A 20851-nucleotide genomic window follows, 5' to 3' on the forward strand; every position below is an offset into this window, starting at 1 on the left:
CTAGAATCCACACAGACTACACACGAGCCCAACTTTGGTTGGTCAACCCATGTGCATCTATGGGTAGGTTCTTAACCAGTTGTTTCTCTAAACAACTTCTAGTAATTTATTTTGCCCCAGAACCTAATCAGTAGGCTTTGGCCTCCACTGAGAAGATCTGGTTAGGTCCAACCATTAACATGACTTAATTTAGTGAATCGGACCAATAAATGATCAGGCCCGACTTTGGCCAGCCAACCTAACCACCATCAGAAAGACTCAATCAAATTATCATATTATGAATAATAATTCCATTAGCCAATGAGCACCAGGCCTTTGGGCCTCCAATGATCATTGAACTAATGGACTCATTATCATTCACTTAATGGGAGGCTATGACTTAGTTATCATTATAACTTAATCATTTTAGGGACCTAATAATTTTGAGGATTTTATTAAAGAATAGTAGAGAAGAAATCATCCAGCCAATTTCAATCCTCCCACTGACTTCACCAAGTCAGATTAAAAAGGATTTAATTAAAGCTGGCATTAGGAGCACCTAAATCAGTCATACTGATTTACCTAATGACATGGGTGAGCTCTAATCACCAAGTGATCTAATCAAAATCTAACTTACCAGATTGACCAGGTAAGTGAGATCAGTGGTGGAGATTTGCCATTAACTCGTCAATGATCGAATCAATGCGAGTAGCTCCCGCTTAAGAACCACTGGTCAAAACTGCCGAACTTACCTTAGACACCAACCGGTTCATTAGTTTTAATTTTGATCAACTTAGTAAATAGAGCTCCACCGCGTAGCCATGAATTAAGTCCATCTTGGTCTAGTTAAAGACATGGACCCATTCAACTACAACTATTGAAGTTGAGTCTAGAGTATCCTTGACCTAATCTAATTCAACTTTTGATTAGATTTGACCAATTACTCCAATTCGTCCATTTTTTAAACTAACCTTAGGTCTAACCCAATTATGGACCTAATTCATCTAACCCATTGACCCAAAAGTTTATGCAATTGTCTTAGGTCTTAATTCACAATTCTAGACCTACTAGACAACACTTAATTCTTTTAATTAAGTACTTAGGCTGATGGGTCAGGGTTTGGCATTTCGAAAATAATTTTCAAATTTGAAAGATTTTATTTTCTGTTCACCAAATGTGTTAACCCATTTCACAAACGGGTCAGCACATTTCATAAACAGCAATTCTATTGCTCATTTCATAACAGAAAATAACTCAAAATAAATCATAAATTTTCTTTTAGATCTAATCTAACATATTCATGATAAATTTCTTAATTAAGTCCTTTCGCTGCTTCATCGGCATGGGATATAATTGCATCGGCACCCCTACCGCCATAGGAGACCCCATCGAATGGGAAGAGAGGGCCTTTAAACCCTACTTTTCTCCTATGACCGGACGGCCATGGCAACCAACCCAATTAGATTACTTGCTACTTGGATCAAGTATATCTAAATATACAAATTTTAAAATTTAAAATTTGAATTTCAAATTTCAAATTTCAAATTTTAAATTTCAAATTTGAGATTTCAACCAAATTTCAAATTTCGAATTTTCAATCTTTGAATTTTAAATTTTGAATTTTGAATTTCAAATTTCAAATTTCGAATTTCAAATTTCAAATTTCAAATTTGAGATTTCAACCAAATTTTAAATTTCAAATTTCAAATTTTGAATTTCAAATTTCAAATTTCGAATTTCAAATTTCAAATTTCAAATTTGAGATTTCAACCAAATTTCAAATTTCAAATTTTGAATTTCAAATTTGAAACTTCTAACAAATTTCAAATTTCAAATTTCAAATCTTTTTGAATTTCGAATTTTGAATTTTGAATTTCAAATTTAAACTTATAGATTACACCTTAATCTATGCATGCATATGTATATCATATTCTAGAACCAGCTCTGATACCAATTGAAGCGAAAAATTTAGTGCAGGGGCAAAATGGTAATTTTAAAACTTTTTCAAAATTACTATTTTACAGCGAAATTATTAATTAATCTCATTAATTAATACTAATTAACCCTATACTAGGATCTAAATATGATACAACAGCATGTATTTAAATTTGAAATTCAAATTTGAATCAGTAAATGTTTTACAGTACTGTGTTCAGAATACATCACCTTTTGCGGGTAGTCGATCACCGCAATCTGATCACCGTCGGAGGGCTCTGATCCTCACGTCACAGCCACCCAACTGTCTGGCCTCTGCGGATCGTCTACACGAAGCTCCCGTCTGATCAGCTCCTCACGAATGCTAGTTCGTGATTTCACCCTTTTGATGGCAGATGTTGATCGAACTCCTTCGATCGATGTGTGCCGACTTCTCAGATGCTCTGGATCATCTGCACAGTTACTTGAGAGGCTGATGGATCTCTCTCTAAAATTTGGTGGACTCACGACACTCGTGGCACACCAATCTCACTTCCCGAACCCTAGGTAGAAACCCTAGGGTACACACCAAAAATCCTGCGCCCAATTTTCTCTCTTTTCTTTCTTTTTCTCTCGGAAGGTTTTGGACCTTCACCTTGTGCAGAAGCCTTCCTCACGCCCCAAAGTTTCTCTCCTAATTTTTCTACGCACGTCCCACCTTTCTCCTCTTTTTAAAACAACGTCGAACGTGTCTTATCCGCGTGAGAGGATAAAGACAAGAGGTTACACATTTGAATTCAAATCAAATTTGAATTCAAACAAAAACCAACTTATCCCTATCCTTTTGGGCGTGAGAAGAGAAGGGGCATGGCTCTTTGTGCGTGAAAAAGTTTCACGAGAAACCTTTTCTCATGTAAGTAATGTGGCGCACAAAATGGATAAGGATGAAAGGGCAAGTGATAAGTTATCCATTCAAATTCAAACATGCTTTGAATTTGAATGGCTAACTAATTAATTTATCCATCCATATGGCACACAAATGAGGACGTGGGGAAGGGTTTTACGTGAGAAAAATTTCACGAGAAGTTTCTTCTCGTGAATTCAAATGGGTGCAAGGAAGTTGGGTGACGCAGGGAATTTAAAACAAGGTGGTTTGATTCAAATTGAGCCAACCTAGTTTAAAATAGGTTGAGCACAATTAGACCAAATTAAACCCAACATAATTAGGCTTAATAAAATCCTAATCAAATCAGGAATTAACTAAACCTAACCCCTGATCAAATCAGGGACTAAACCACCTTAGCGATTAGGTCAACATTTAACCTAATCGGGTCAATCCAAATTGAATCCAATTCAATTGGACTTGATCCAAAAATAATTACTCAATCAAATTGAGTTAATTAGTGATTAAATCACTAATTAAACCTCTCATAAATGTTGAGTCCAAATCCGATGGGCAATCAGGCATCAGAGACCATCGATATGAAACCCTGATCAAAGAGTTCAAATTTCAAATTCAAAATTCGAAATTCAAAATTTTGACCTCGATACCCAAAATATGTGGAACTCATGATTAGAGAATCCTAATTCTCAATCATAGAGTCCCAGATAGATAAGACTCATAATCAGCCATCAGATCAGAAAGGAACCTCTAATGTGTGTGACCCCGCAGGTTCGAACCTAAGCCGGTAGCACAGGAACCAATTTCTGTACTAATCGAAGTGACCATCTAGCAATGGTACCCGACGACCGGATAGGTCGAATAATCGCAATCGCAACATTCAGAACCTACGTGAATATGGTTACTGTATAGTTCATCCCTTTTGACCCCTGTGTTTAGGATGACTCAGAGTTAAACTGTCAACCCTGATGATATCATCCGAATCGTGCTCAACTCAATTAGTCCTGTGACTCCTCACTAGGACTACCCTGGCCAAGGTTTTGCTAAATTGAAACATGACTGTACACAGCTCCTAAACTGGAGTGGTCAATCCCATCTTGACACACGCACCGACAAGTCAAGTACTTGACTACACCCAGCAACCTTCCGTCACTGAATTAGAAATTCAGGTAGTCCAGTGCCTAAGTGCAGTGAGTTGCTTGCAAGTCACCGTGGCGGTCTCAGGTCGGAGGGACATTTATACCCATATCCCATCGGAGCAAATCTTGACAGCAGAAATAGCTCCGGAGTTGGTCACGTTCAGTGCAGATGTACCATTACATCTCACCTGTATGCCATACCAGTGTCTCCACACTCTTTGGTTATGAGGACAACCAACCCATATGGCACACAACGACCTATGCTCGATAAATATTGTCGTCCTTGGTAACAACGTATCATTTGGTCGTGAACATGTTTAAGGACTAAACGACAAATCCTCCTTTGTCGAGTCTAAATAGTCCTAAGGACTTCACCACAACACAGGAGTTCATTAGAAGATTAAACATTTGTGATGAAAAAATACCAAAATAACTTTTATTTATTTATAATTCATGTACTAATACAAAAGGAGCACAACCGTCAACAGGCTGACGATTGGCTTTGGGACACTATTCCCAACAGTCTGAATGGTCGAGATACGTTCGATTGAATTTGGCACAAAATCCAGAGCGGTGGAAGACCGCTGGCGGGCTGGTGAAGCGGTAGTGGCGCGGCCCAGGCATGGCAGCATGCGGCCCGGGCACGAGAGCGTGGCCTAGTGCGCAACCTAGGCTCGGGCACACTCGTGTGGGCGTGGCCCAGGCCCAGGCACGTGCACACAAGCATGCCCCATGCCCACGCGCACGCGCGTGTGGGGGGCAGCTTGTTACATCTCGGTCCACCATGGACTAGGCTATCCATGGGAGAGTGCATGGATCGCGAGGGCATTTTTCAGGCATTTCTCGTGATCTATCATGGATCGGACGCCATTTCTGGGTCGTTTCTCGTGATCTACGGCCTATTCTGTGGATCACATCGCGATCGGACGGCCTTAGGAGCTACCGGTCAAGATCCGATGGTCCTCGATGGTTTTTTGGGTACAATAGGAGTCCGTGTCCTGTTCTTTTTAGGTTTTAAGCCCTTTAAAAGGCCTTCACTGCAACAGAATGTGTGGCGCGATTTCCTTCAGCGAAAAACCAGAGAACCCACAGAGAGAGAGAAGCGACGAGACGTTGAGAGGAGCAGGAGCAGAGAGGCTTCTGGACAGCGGACAATGGTTGCTTCAGGGGTTTAGGGAGATCTTCCTAAAGAGAGAGCTTTTGTGAGAGAGAGATTGGGTGTACGAGGGTTGAGGGTGTGATCTTCTCTTGTAATTTTTTTTCTTTTCTCATAGTGAAGTTTGCATGCCCCGTGGAGACGAGCTTTTTTTTGACTGATCCACATATTTAATTATTTCTGTTTTATTTTTTCTTTCTTTCTGCTGTAATGCGCGGTACCGAAAAGATTCTGAAAGGTGGTGTCCTAGCCAGACATCCACCAATAGGGGAGGACGAAGGAGATTGGGGTGTTGGGATGGGGGGACGGTGCTTGTGTTCGCACGGAGCGGCAAGGGGCACGAGTGGGGGTTTCATCGGGGTCGGGGAGGAAGGGGGTGGGGGTGCAGGGCGGCGGGGGGCATGAGGTGCAGCGTGGGGGGGGCGTGGGGTGCGGCACAGGGGCCAAGGGGGGTGCAATGCGGACAGATGGTCATAACAGTTGAGAGGTCCGAACGTGGGGCTCGGAGGGGAGGGTGCGGAGGAGCGGTGGTGCCACGGGTGGCACGTCGGTGGGAGGTTGGGTGCGGGTTGACCACGGGCAGAGGAAGGTGGAGGATGTGTTTGGGGGGTGTGGAATGTTGGGAGAGAAAGAGAGAAACGAATGGAAAAAAATATTTGAATAATAATAATAATAATTAGATTAGTAATAAAATATTATTATTTTATTAATAAAAATATTATTATTTGATTAATAATAAATATAATTTTTTGATTAGTAATAAAATATAATTATTTTATTAATAATAAATATCATATTTGATTAATAATAAATTATTATTATTTGATTAATAATAAATATTATTATTTAACGTACCCATCGTAGTTAAAATTTTAAAATTTAAATTTATTTTTAAATTTAAAATTGAAACCTCATGCTGAACATGCGATTTCATTGAAATGGCATGTTCAAGGTGCGATTTCATTTCATTTTTTTCATTCTCACATCTTATTTTTTTTATTCCCGACTTTATACCAAGGGGCAAGCAAGGGGCACAGGTGCAAGCTTCGGCAAGGTCAGAGGGGAGGGGAGCCGGGCGATGCGAGGCAGTGGGGTGCAGCACATAGGAGCGTGAGGTGTGGGCACAAGGGTCAGAGGAGGAGGTGGGTCGCGGGGGCGTGGGGTGCGATGCAAGGGTCAAGAGAGGGCGGAAGGGTGGGGGGGTGGGTGGTTTTGTGTTCGAGTAGAGCGACGGAGGGTGTAGATGAGCCAATTTATTATCATATAAAATTTTTATTTTAGTGATAAATATATTTATTAGTTTTTAATGAAATATCATATTATTAATACATTAATATATTATTTTATCAATATAAATTTTATTTTATTAATATATTATTAATATATCATTTTTATTAATTTTAATACATTAATATTATATTACATAAATACCTTCTATTTTTAAATTACAAAAAATCCTCAACATAAATTTTTATAATAAAATAATATTATTAATACCTTTTATTTGCATTTCTAATAATAATGATATTTTATTATACATAAAATAATAATATTTTATTATTAATCAAATAATAATATTTTATTATTAATTAAATAGTAGTGTTTTATTATTAATTATATATTTTTTCTTTTGGTTTCTCCCTTCTCTTCCTCTCACCCCCCACCCCTGGCGATCCTCCGTCTTTGTCTACCGACGGCTGATCCGCACCAGCCCCCCCTCTGACGTGCCATCCGCGGCACCTCCGTCCGGTCGCCGCTCCATCGCATTGTCCCCTTCGGGTCCTATGCCCGTTTCTCCCTACTGCCATGACCGCCTCCCTCTTCGGCTTAGGCCGTCACCGTCGGTGCCGCACCTATCGTTGCCGTCGACGTCGCTCTACAGCTCCCCTATATCGCACCCCCTTGGCCCTTGCACTCGCACCCCACGGCCCCGCCGCCCAGCATCCCCATCCCCCTCCACCCTCCAGCCCCGACGAAGTCTGCGTCTCCCCACGGCCCCGCCGCCCAGCATCCCCATCCCCCTCCACCCTCCAGCCCCGACGAAGTCTGCGTCTCTCACTGCTCCGCACGAACACAAAATCATCCCCCTAATACCCTCTCCCAGCCCCCGACGCCGCGTCCCATGCCCCTCCCGGTGCCGCACTCCACCGCCCTAGCTGCCCGGTTCTCCCTTTCCTCCCCGATGCCAATGAAGTCTCTACCCACGCCCCTGCCTGTCCCTTGGCATGAAATCGAGAATGAAAAAAAATAAAAAAGTGGGATGCACTTTTGGATACGGTAAAAAAAGGAAAAGATAGAAAGATGCGATTTAATTTTGAATAAAAATTGAAACTGTAAGTTTGATATACGGTTTTAATTTTAAAATTAAAATTAAAATTAAAATTAAAATTTATTTTTTTAACTTAATCTTGATGCCGTATTTTCATAAATAAGGAAGGGAGAGAGATAGACTTGAAAATAAATATTATAAAAATAATATTCTAAAAAAAAATCTGAGGACGGGAGCTCTCCATCTTTGAGTCCGGCAAGTGAGATCCACGGGGAGTCGCCTCGAACAAAGGGACCAACCTGAGGACAGGTAGGTTCCTTTTCCAACGTATAATGATTGAGTACAAAAATTTATAAAATTTATGAGCTGAGACAATACAATTAATAAAATCCTGATAGGATAGACCTATATCCAATATCTTTAGAATAAATTAATATAATGTTTTTAAAAATTAATTATAATAAAATTTATTGATTGAATTAATAAAATTAATAAACCTATTTTTTTCCCGTGGAGCTCGACTGGCCACTCCAAATATATCCCTAGATATTTATGAATATACATCTAGTTTAGCTAATAATCTAAATTTTTTATTGATTGTCACTCAATCTATGAATTGAATAAAATTTTTAATTTAATCATCCAAATAAATTTTTAATTTATTTCTTATCATCTCAATTATAATATTTTAATAATTTTGAAAGATAAATTTGAATATATTTTTTTAGGCCCATGCTAATCTCCCAAATCATGCCCTTCGGCATACCCATGCTAGATCCTCCGATTATCTTGTCATTGAAGGGATAGTGGGTTTAGTGGATTTCATTGTCTGATACTTCAACAACAACCTGTGAATCATTCGTTTAGGATAGGTTCATATTTGTTATAAATAATTTAAGTCACAAATAGATTTAGATCTTTAATTTATTTAGTATGTTGTGATTCATTTAATAATTAGCTCAAATCATAATCAGATATATTAATTTATTTAAGATTTATTTAATTTATTTAAAATTTACTTAATGTGTTTCTATCATGTTTAATCCAACTTGTTCAATCTATTTAAATTTATTTATCTATTAAAAAATATTTAATTTATTTAAACTAATTTGATATATTTGTTAAGTAAATTTTATAAGTTGGATCAAACTACTTGTTTAATACATAGATAAAATTTGAATTTAAATTTTTAATCTATTAATAAATAAATTAGATCCGAATTGATGATTTTTCGAACTGATTGCCATCCCCAATGAGCTCTCTCCAAACAAGTCAAACAACAGCCATTGACTTCGTCCCAGAAAGGGCATATTCGGATATTTTGGTTAAAATCGTCGCATATTGTAATCCCATTTGGAAATCGGCAAGTAGGCCGTATTCTGAGATGCCTTCGCCAATTCATTTGGTGAAAACGATCTTTTTGTTTATTATCCTTAGTTATTGTTTGGATGGAGAAAGAGAGAAGTTTTTTCTTCATTCTTCTTCCCTCCAGGTTTTCTAAGATAAAAGGGATCTAGTGCGAGAACAAAAATCATATGGGACGGGCACCTTTAAAAAAATATAGTATGGACTTATGATTTTGCCATGCCTTCTGATCAAGTGCCAATCCTAAAAAAAGATATAAAACTTTAAAACTTTTTTTTACTAACAGAGTTATTGATCATGTAATTAAAAAATATATAATATTTTTTTTTCTTATTTTTATAATATATTTTTTATTAATATATACTATATAGCCATATAATATACATCAAGTAAATTAATTATCTGACAAATCAATAGATACTTTTAAATAAATTAATATATAATTTTTGGAACATAATAATTATCAATAAATAATATACATTCATATGATATACATCAGACAAATCAATCATCAAGCAAATCAATATATACCTTCAAATAAATCAATACATAGTTTTAAAAATATAAAATTTACTAATATATAGTAAATGATCAGATGATACACACTTAATATTAATCATCTAACAACCAAATATATATCTTTAAATATATTGATATATAATTTTTGAAATATCATATTTATCAATACACACTCGTCGATTTTTTGATACGTATTGTATGTTTCTTTGATACACACTTAGTAATGATCCATCAGCAATTATCCAATATATACCTTCAACTAAAAAATATATTTTAAAAATTATATATCTATTTATCTAAAAATATGTATTATATCATTATTAAGTATATATCAAAGAAGTTTGTGATATATATTAGGATATCAATGAGTGCATATCACCAGACCATGTAGTGCATATTAGTGAATATGGTATTTTGAAAACCATGTATGAATTTACTGAAAGATATATATTAGGTTGCTAGATAATTAATTTACTAAATATGTATTTGCTGGCCGTGTATCGTATATTGATAAACTTTATATTTTAAAAAATAAATATCAATTTACATATAAATTTATATTGATTTGTTAGATGATTAATTTACTTCACGTGTGTTATCTGACTATACAGTATATATTGATAAATAATATATTTTGAAAAAAAATTGAAGATATTATTATATCTTTTTAATTACAAGACTTATGGCTCTATTATTTTTTTTTATTTTTATTTTTCCTTCCAAAGATGGACATTAAATGATAAAAACAAAAGTCTGCCGTGTATTTCTTTTTATGGTATCTGGCTCATATGATTTTTGTTCCTAATGAGAGTAATGTCATAAAGCGATGCTATAGTTGTTGGATGCGGATTGATGACATCATCAAATAACTCCACGACTTCAGTCTCGACGGTGGGTTAAGTCAATGCAAACACCGAATTGTGACTTCCTTAATTAAAGATAGATCCATTCTATGGGCTTTTTGTGGAACGTTTTGTGGACGAAAAGGCAGAAGAGGGAATCATTTTGATGGTTGGCCGGGCAGCTTGAGTTCATGGAGGGCACTCTACGTTATTGCTTAGATCAAGCCTACTCAACCGGTGGACTAGTTCAACCATGAAGAAACATACAAATGTGAGCTTCTAACATATATGATCGACTATTTTACTAATTGTACTAGTTCATTTAAGATTATTACATATAATAAGTTTTTAAAAATTACCAAAATTTTGATAATATATTTCAAATTAATTTGATTTTTATTTGCGGTCTTTATATATCACGTTTTCTTTTATTTTTTAATGACAAGTAGAAACTTAAATGACTTGGCAGTTGGATATGGATTTACATAGAATAAATATGTTTGATATAGATTTATATTTTTCAAGGTGATTACAAATGAGTTAGGAACTCAGGTACCGGACTTTAGCGCCGTACCAGTAACTGTAGATCAACAAAGTTTAAACGAGGCCCTACCCAAATGAACTTGGTGCTCTGATTGGCTTTGGTCTCGATCGGACCTGGGCTGAACGTTTCAATCCCTGGAACAAGATTGGGCTTTAGCTGATATCGGTTTCAATTATCTCAGGAAAAATGGTTCCTTTTAGCACAGCCCAAACTTCTTCACGCCTGATTAAAAAGAAAAAAGGAAAAAAGAAAAAGAAAAAGAAAAAAAAAAACAACGGAAGAGAATAGCAAAGAAACGAAACTTCATTTGCTACTTCTATATAAGTATCCCAAAGATGGAAGAGTTTCCCATTCTCGAAGAGGATTCCCTCTGCAGCAATGGAAATCATTGACGAAATGTTCGAAGTTGAAGGCTTGAAGCCTCCGATAGACGTCACGTTGGCTCGCTTTTCCCCGATGCGCCGAAATTGTTGTCCATCTTTAGCGTCATTCCAAAATATTTGAAATTGTTAATATCTACTTTCTCTGACCGACGGTCTTGTGCCCAATTTTCTTGTCTCCACGAGTTCTGATCACCAGAACACCCCTAAATGGATGGCACCTTGTGGTGGTTTAGATTTCTTGTGATCGTCTGATGCAATGTATCATGGTAGGGATTGATTATCAAAAATTAATTCTTACCTAAACGTATACCAAAAATTTTACTCTGTATAAACTATTTTCAAATAAATTAGATGCACTAAATAATCATTTTGGTTAATAATTAGCTTTTCACTGCTGTCTCACTCGGCCAAAATGGCCATGTGCATGTGGCATTTGGGAGCATTAGAATCTACATTTAGATTTTGGGTGGAACTATATAAATGCATGGCATGTATAAAGTATTTGAGTGGTTCAATATATGATGTTTATTTATAAGTAACTGTAATAGAATAATAGTTTAGAATTTTGATATATTAGAATAACTATCCTCAAAATATCCAGAAGAGGGATTAAAAAAGTTATTTTTGATGAAGAAAAGGATCATTGATAACCAAATACTGCTTGCTCGTTTCTATCATACTACTGTAAAAACTTTACCATATTTTATGTACACAAGCAATATAGCCTTCATTTTTGTAATTTATTAAACTTGTTAGGAACTGATAGGGTAAATTAGAATTCTACGTACACAAATAAAAAAAATCATATAAGATGAATAAATTTTATTATATATGTGAAAACCATATCTCGCCGTCATAAAATTTTTATGTGATTTAAAGCTAAATACCTTCTATACATCTATCCAACAATTTTTAAGATTTACAGCACAATTAGTCTAATTTGAGAGCTCTTCTCAGATCATTTAGTTAAATACTATTTCAAATTTCTTCCTTGGATGAGCACATTATAACCTACCCTTGACAGCACAAAAAAAGAGGATATTGATACATTGAATTCTACAACAAATTCTCATCTCAGTAGTGACATGAGGTCAATGTCCCAATAGCATTAGAAAAATGCAATGACCATTTTAAGTAGAAATATGTTTGGATGACCAATTTTATGTATATTATGACACTAAATCATAAGAATATTTTCTAAATAGAATTTTGATCTAATCTATACTTAGCCCATATATTTCTGATTATATATTTATTTATAGTAAATTGATCATCGCTATTAAATCAACTCTCCAATGATTATGCATAATCGAATCAGATTCACATGATCCTTTATTTTTTTTTTAATAATTTTTTTGTTCCGGATGGGAAACTATTATCAAGTCAGTTTGGCACATATCTTCAGTGCTCCGTAACAACAATCTATCATTATTTTTTTGTTAAATAGCAATATAACTATAATTACTTACATCTATCATTCTGGTGAGAAAAACTAGTCACAATTTTTGTAAAAAAAAGCGTGGTCGGACCTACCTTGTTAGCGAGGCTAAATATGCATATTTAAATCAACGGGGGCATTTGAGCGATCGCGGGGAAGGCCCCGAAATCCCGGTCGCATCCCATTCCCGCCGGCTCACCACACGTGAATCGCGTGGGCGGGCCCACCGAAATGGAGAGGCGCCTTCAGTTAATTAGTGGACTTCGTCCTCCTCCTCGTCGATAATAAATAATAAAGAAAGAGGAGACAAGTCGCCGACAATCCGACGACAGCTTCGCTGTCCCCTCGCGGGCCAACAAGTCGCTTCTCCCGCGCAGCTTCTTTTTTGCCCGCTCCCCCCATTCCACCCTGTAATTCGATGAACGAATCTGGACCCGTCGCTCTTCCGTTCTCAACGGTCACGATTTTCATCGCATACAATAGAAGCTTGCCCGTGCACGACTCACACCCTGTCTGATTTCTTGCAACGTGTCGCCACGTGGGTGGTCGATCCCACTATTATAAGAGAGAGAGAGGGAGATGGGGAGGGGACCAGCTGAGAGACAGGGAGATAGAGTGGAGATGTCGACGACGTTGGAGAAGGAGAGGAGCTTGACGGAGCTGGAGGCGGACTACGAGGAGACGGCGCTGACCCTCGGCCTTCCCGGGGGTTCGAGGGCCGGCGGATGGGACCAGCAGGAGAGGAAGCGCGGCTTCTCGGAGACCGTACATCTGTCGGATGGGAGCTCGGGCATCGAGCCACGTGGAGGAGGGGATCTCGGCGATGAGTCGCCGGATTGCGCGGCTTCCGGCGCCGGCGGACCCCGAGCTTCCAAGTAAGTACGGACCGACGGATTTATCTGATTTGCCGATCTTTGTCCCGCTCCCCCGTGACTCTGGCTTTTCCCATGCCGGCTTCTGGTTCAGAGTAGCGATTAGTGTTGCATGGAAAACGTTTCCGATGAATTTTCCCCCACCCCCCCTCTTCTACAAAGAAGTATCTAGAAAATAGACTGGGGGTTTTCTTTCTTCTGGATGGCCGAGTTTGGTTGATGAATTGCATCAAACACGGCTAGGCGTCCTGGCCTTTTTAATTTCTGGCTTACAGGAGGGACGCTCTAAAATGCGGAAGCGTATTTTTTCGGTTTTGAAGGCAAACTAACTAATTACTGCTTGCTAATTGGTTTGATATGTAATAGGGCACGAGTGGTGGGTTGGCCGCCGGTGAGGTCTTACCGGAAGAACGCGTTGAGGGGCTGCACGTATGTGAAGGTGGCCGTGGACGGTGCACCTTACCTCCGCAAGGTGGACCTGGAGATCTACTCCGGCTACCATCAGCTGTTGACTGCCCTCCAGGAGATGTTCTCCTGCTTCACCATCCGTACGTCCAATTTTCCCATAACTCTCTCTATCTCTCTGTAAACCTTACCGTCTGATCCATGGTTGATTGAGGGGGTATCCTTCTCATTTGTGGCAGGCGACAGGCGGCTGGTGGATCCCGTTAAGGGGACGGATTACATCCCTACGTATGAGGACAAGGACGGCGACTGGATGCTGGTCGGAGACGTCCCCTGGAAGTAAGTTTCCTGTCCACAATGTCTGCCGTAGTGTCTCCTCTTTCTTGGCTTTTGACTTTTAGATGCTTATCGTTATCTTTACGGACATATTATCGGACTTTTTGAAATGGATTTTATCTTCTTGATTTAGTTTACAATCTTTGATGAGATACATTAAAATTCAAAATTTGAAATAGTAATCACAAACTATAATGCATTTAACTTTTTCTTTTTTTTTTTTTATCAAATCACACAATTGGTGGGATACATAAGTATCTTTTGTTTTAAAAGGAAATGTGGGGCTTGTCTTGGGTACTGACCATATAGATATAAGCCTGTACCCATGCGCATATGTATTGTTATCAGAAATCTATAGCAACGGTTGGATCCTTGATATTTGCAATTCAAAACTTGTTACCTGGGGACTTTTGATATGAGATAAAAGGAGAAAGACCTATCTGCACTATAATTACCCATCCAAAATACCTGGAAATGCGCTATTTAAGAATCGAATCTCGGATCTCTGATTGCTAAGCAAATGGTTGTGACTGCTAGGACATGTCTCCACGAGCAGAGGTGTTTTTGATTTGATATCCCAAATTTTAGAGGAAAAATGCTCTTAAAGTAGGGTGTTGGAGGGGCTACATTTATTGAACCCATCCATATATGGGATCTCACCTTCCATCTATGGTTAATATTGCAATCTTGTGGATCAATGGCTTCCGTCATCCATTTGGTTGTTCTCCTCAACTTAATCAAAGAATACTTCCATGTTATATTTTCATCGTTGTCTTATATAGCATCCAAAAAGGACAATTGGGTGTTTAGAAAGTGTCTGAAAATCTGGCTATCACATAAATGGATTATCCTTTTTTATCAAGGAAGATGTATATTCACTATTATCTTGTAGTGGATACTCTAATTATTGAGTCAGAGTCTCCAAATCCCCAATTACATCTACTCACAAGATTCTGTATCAATGATAATTGTGATTTGTAATACACTAAAAAAAGTTTGGATAAATTATGTCCCTAGTCCTTAAATTATATCGGATTTTTTTAAATGGTCCCTAAACTACAAAAACCTAAGCTTTAGTTTGCGAACTTTCTGAACCATTTTAATGTTGTCCTTCCAATGATTTCCGGCGATTTTTATCGATTTACTTCTTTTGCCCTGAACCGGTGCTTACATGGACAATCAAGCTTGACCAGCACCCTGCACGAATCGCAAAACACCAAAAAAAAAAAGGAGGAATGGAGAAGACTCCTGTAAGGAGTTTTTTTCTTCCTTCCGATCGACCCCTTTGGTTGCACCCTTGTTGCGCCCCTTCGGCCTCACCCCCACTTGCCTCGGCGCCGTGGGTTGTGCACTGGTGCCCCCTCGGCCCCGCCCCACCCCCGTGTGCCCCCGTGGTTCCCACTGCCACCCCCCTTCGGCATTGGTGAGTTGTGCACCCCCCCCCCCGTCACCGCCCCCTGTCACTGCCGGTGGGTTCTACGCCCCCTCCCCCCAGACTCAATAGGATGGGAGGCTTGGAGCGACGGAATAAGGGTGGCTGATCTGGAGGTCCTGGAGTGCATCGGCGGCCAATCCTTCACCCTCGGCCTCCACCCTGACTCCATGCGTGCCTGTGGTTCCCACCACCCCCCCCCCAGGCCTTCGTGTTCAACTGTGGGAGCACACGGGGGTGGGGCGGGGCTGGGGGGCCGCCAATGCACAACCCTCTGGTGTTGGAGTGGGTGGGGGTGCGCTGGGGTGGGGCAGGAGCCCTGGGCACCAGAAAGGGGGCCGAAGGGGTGGGCCGGTTGGGGGGGGGGGTGAGGGCAGAGAGAAGAAGAATGAAAAAAAAAAATCGATTCCAGTCAGCGTCGGTGCCACCTGTTCAAACGAATAAAGCCACGTAAGCACTGGTGACTGCCACATAGGATTTTTGGTGTGAGAAAGTCGTTGGAAATAGGCGAAAGGCAATATTAAAACGATTCAGAAAGTTTGAGGACTAAAATTTAGGTTTTTGTAGTTTAGGGATCATTTAAAAAAAATCTGATATAGTTTAAGGACTAGGGACATAATTTACCCAAAAAATTTTGCAGGTGTTATGTTTTGTATGATCTCCCCCTAGCCCATTTGAACTTTCTCCTCAAATGGATCATAAGCTCTTCAGCTCACACTTCGCACCCATAGACTTGATTATATAAGGATACAGAAATTTGGGCATCCAAACTACCCATGATAAAATATTAGTAAATTTATGACGCTTCATGGATGTTCCATCCTTTTGCTTGTAACAATGGTCAAATGCATAAATAAACATAGAAAAGCAAATTCCTCTTCTATTTTGGTTCGATCAATAAGTTTTTTTCCACCAAATATAAGTGTGAGTTTTACATGTATAACAATATTCATTGAAAAAGTTGAAATTCAATAAGCAAATGTTGTTCTTCTAGAATTTATATGTGCTTTCTGTGAATTACTAAAAGAACACCTGGTATGTTATGAAACTTACAGGCACCTGAACATAAAGAAATACTCTCCTACGCACATCTCACATTCCAGATCCTCTAACCTAGATTTCAGGACATTCCTTCCACTTAATAATGCTGGCATTAATTTTAAATTTGTGGAATGGGAATGCAAGTACTCGCTATTTCTACCTCGACCCGTTAAGTGTTTGTAACTTCAGTGATGCCTTTCTCGATTATGTAGCATAATTGCGCATGATCTGACATTTGTTTCTTGCTTGCAGAATGTTTGTGGCATCATGCAAGCGGCTTCGATTGATGAATATAGGTAATGTTGATACTCATCTCTCTCTCTCTCTCTCTCACACACATATATATATATATATTGGCCTGCAAGGATATCTTAATAACCGCTAGCATTTTGCCCAAAATCTCTCACACACCAGTAGATCATTTCCACTAAATCGAACCTGCAGAGATCTAATAGTGAAACCAAGGAGGTAGGGATCGATGTTTGTGCTGGGTCCAAGGCCCTTTCTATCTGGATGATATACTGTTGTAAGCTAGGCTGTGGGTTCTGGCCCAAGTGAAATAATGATTTTAAAACGGTTGACTTGTGCCCAGGTCAAAGGCACCGTAGGAGCAAAGCAGCTTATTTGTTGCTGCTTATTGCAATAACTTGTTCATTTATGTAATAAACTGCTTTTTTTTTTTTTTTGAAAGAATGCCGGCATGAATGCATGTTTAATTTGATTTTTCATTTTTTTTGGTAGAATTTGACTTTTCATTTGTGGTGAATGCAGCCCCAAGAGCACCACGGTGATGCAAGTTTCCCCAGTTGCACAAACAAAAGATGAAGTAGGATAGGCAGCAGGTTCCCTAGTACAAAATCATGAAAAGGGATTGTTCTTCCCCTGAAGTTTTGAATGGTCCAGAAGAGACTAGATGTAAAGGATATGCTGTAACCATTATACCTTTTTCACTTGAGAAAAGGAAAAAATTAAATGTATACAGAATAGCTTGTTTTTTGATGAATAAGATCAAAATAAATATAAGTCATGTTAATGTATCTCATTTCTATTGCTCATAAGCGTGTGTCATATTTGTGTTCAGTTTGATGGGAGAGGCTTCTGTCTCCAGTTAAAATCGATTACTAACGTGGATTATGTAAGTGATCCGAAGCGGAGATTGTCTCTATTAGTCAAAATTTGAAGCCTGGTTTTCCGGACATGGCAAAAGGAATAGAAAAATGCTCAACACATAGGTTTTAGATCAACGAGGATGTGAAGATTTGGGGTGCATCTGAGGATGAGCTTGATTTTGTGGAAGATGACTTGGGATCATCTTTCTACTATAGCAGTTTTGAGGGGTAGAAGGATTGACTTCCGGCTCATCTGTCAGTTGGAAGAAGAGATTGTGGGGCATCCACTGTATTTCTGCCTTAGAGTTAGATTTGATGAATGATAGGATTTACCTTGATTGGTGCCCAGCTCGAGTCACCGATGGTAGCATTCTTTAGTCTTTTGAGATAGAGCATGCAATCTGATGCATCTATACAGGATGATGTTCAGGTTGTTTATATTGCCTACAATATCTAATTATCTAGAAATAGCCTGGTGTCTGATTAGAGAAGAGATCCAACTAAATTTGTTCAGGAGAGAGCTTTGAGTCAGACTTTAAAGTTTATCTATCTTATGTTGATAGATTTTACCATGAAGTTAATGGATATTTGGGGCTCCTCTTTTGCTCTCGTAGCATTCTAGCAGATCTTCATCACTTAGGAGCCCTCATCTTCGATTTATCTTAAGGCCAATTTTGATGGCAGCATGGTTAGTAACAGTTGTAGAGCAAGTTTTATCATCCGTGAGCTAGATTTCAAGCTTATTGTCGCCGGTGGTAGTCATCTTTTTTAGCCCACTATCTTGGGAGTAGAGATATGGACGGTTTGGGCTGGTATTGTCTTTACGAGGTTGATTATGGAGGTGACTCCCTTGTCATCGAGAGCGACTCAGCCATGGTTGTGAGTTGGATGCAAGGTCACTTAAGGAAGGACCCCACACATCCACTGTTGACTGATATCTAGAGACTGGTGAAGGGGGTGCATCTATGGTATTTGGTATGTCTCCAAAGAGGTGAATGGTGCCCCGTACTGGATCGTGTGCAGAGCACTAAGATGATGTTTTGTGGACTAACTAGAAGTGTGCTCTTAGACCTTTTTGTGATATTTTATTTTATGATCTTGTTGGATGTATTCATGTTAGATGTATATGAATACGCCTTCTTAGCAAAGAAAAAGAAGAAGAAGTACTCAAACATGTCATATGATAATTCTCTGTTCCTATAAACTGTAATTATGCACATCTATGAGTGTTATTCTGATGATTTGTGCAGATTATGAGCACACAAGCAGTATCCTAATAGCCTTTAGTAACCAAACCTCTATGTCAACATGTGTGGAGGCGTTGAATCTCTTCCAAAAACTGGGCACTTGTCCATGTTTTTTGGGTAACCCAACAATTAGTGGACTGTCGGAGGTGAGTCGAATGCCTCTCCTTCCCCGTGAAAATCCAACCATTGCGCTCCAACCAGATCGGCGACTCTTCCACATGTCCAAATTGACTTCACTTTGAATTGGAATTTTGAGGACATCCTTAGTGATCTAATAAATCGGCGTATAAGGAAGATATGGTCCACGATCTCCTGAGCATGTCGGCAGAGAACAAATAGCTGTCCTCCTAAGCCACCACCAAACTCATGACTGTTAATATCTTATCCAATGTAGGAATTTGAAAGTTGAAACCTTCAGGAGCAAAGTTTGTTGCCATCCTTCACTTATTTATCGCAACTAACATGACCAGCATTCAAGTCTTAATTGGCGCTTGGGAAAAGAGAAAAAAAAAGTAAAGCATCGCGCCGTTTACTGATTGGTGCAAGCGCATTCTTTCTCCGTCTTACCAGTATCCGTGCCATATTTTCCGCTTCATGCCACAACTAAACATATTTCCATGCTTATCATGCAATGTAGGTCCCATATGTTAAACTATGGAAAGTGTTCTTTGATTTAACATGGCTAGAAATGTAGATTTTGATGACTCTTACCTTCTATTGATACCGTGTCTTGTACTAAGCTCTCACATGATCGGACTGGGTGGTTTATACGATTGTCTAGAGGTGTGGTTTGGTATTGTCAATTGGAGTGGCTGGATTGAAAAGAAAGGGATGAGGAGGGAAAAATAATTGTTTAGAATCATTTGAAAAAGGAGTCTCTTAAAATTACAATAAGATATAAGAGATTTGATGAGCCACAATTTGCTAATGGGTAAAAAAAATGATTTTCTGGACTAAATAGAGTTGAATAAAGTTATAAGAGAATCATATAACATGTGAATGAATGGGTATAGATTTGGGATTTGGTTCGTGTCTCAACTGGATACCATTATTTGGAAATCTTGATTTCCTTTATACTCACAATATTATTCATTAATCATATAGCTTTAATACATAATTAATATATTTTATAAAAAGTAAAGAGAGATATAAGTATATGATTTATCAAATTATGAGGCATCCAAGGGACCTGGATTAGAGTTGCATATTGCTCCATGGAAACTAAGTCTATATTAGGGGTGTAAATCGGTTGAGTCAGATTAGATCGTGAGTAATTCTGATCCGATCCGATTCCTTGATCGAATTCTAATGTTATACCCAGATCCAATCTAATTGAAAATCGGATCGGATTTATAATCAAAAAATCTGTCTCATTAGATCTTTTGAATCGGATCGGATCCATGTATAATTCGATCTCAATCTAAAAAATTTGAATCTAGCTCGAGCCCAAATTCTAGACAGATTTGGTTCGTATGATAAACTAATATATGCGAAATTTATGACAAAAAAAAATAAACACCACTCTGCTTATTAATTTATAAGTAATTTCTCAAAATTTCACGATCAAATTGAGTAAAACTATATAAAAAATAATAATGCTACAACAGCATTTGAAATTCTAATCCCACTCTATTTGCTCTATAGTTTATATATTGAATTCAATATTGAATTTAGATCGGATCGGATTGAGTTCTAATTTAGTAAATCTAGATCCAATCGAAAATATTGAATGGATCCAATTTTAGAACGTAATCTGAACCTGTGGATCTTTTAAAAAGGATCGGATCGAATCTAAATGGATTGGACTAAATCCGATCACAGATTAATCTGATCTATTTGCAGCTTTGGTCTGTACCCTAAAATACTTTGAATTACATCGCGTTTAGATGGGTGAAGTTTTTAAGAGATTTAGATTTGGGACCAAAAATTATAAGAAAATTAAATTTGTACTTGTGCATCG

General features: G+C 38.3%; 1 protein-coding gene across 1 annotated transcript; it reads left to right on the forward strand.

The window, feature by feature from the left end:
* The first annotated feature begins 13013 nt into the window (after positions 1 to 13013).
* On the forward strand, positions 13014 to 17572 carry LOC105047880 (auxin-responsive protein IAA1). The gene is made up of 5 exons (XM_010926997.4): positions 13014 to 13324; positions 13688 to 13869; positions 13966 to 14065; positions 16788 to 16831; positions 17307 to 17572. The coding sequence occupies exons 1-5, from the start codon at positions 13029 to 13031 to the stop codon at positions 17324 to 17326; spliced, it is 642 nt and encodes a 213-aa protein (XP_010925299.2). The 5' UTR covers positions 13014 to 13028; the 3' UTR covers positions 17327 to 17572.
* The last annotated feature ends 3279 nt before the right edge of the window (positions 17573 to 20851 follow it).

Source organism: Elaeis guineensis, chromosome 7, assembly GCF_000442705.2.
Source record: "Elaeis guineensis isolate ETL-2024a chromosome 7, EG11, whole genome shotgun sequence".
Classification (NCBI taxonomy): domain Eukaryota; kingdom Viridiplantae; phylum Streptophyta; class Magnoliopsida; order Arecales; family Arecaceae; genus Elaeis; species Elaeis guineensis.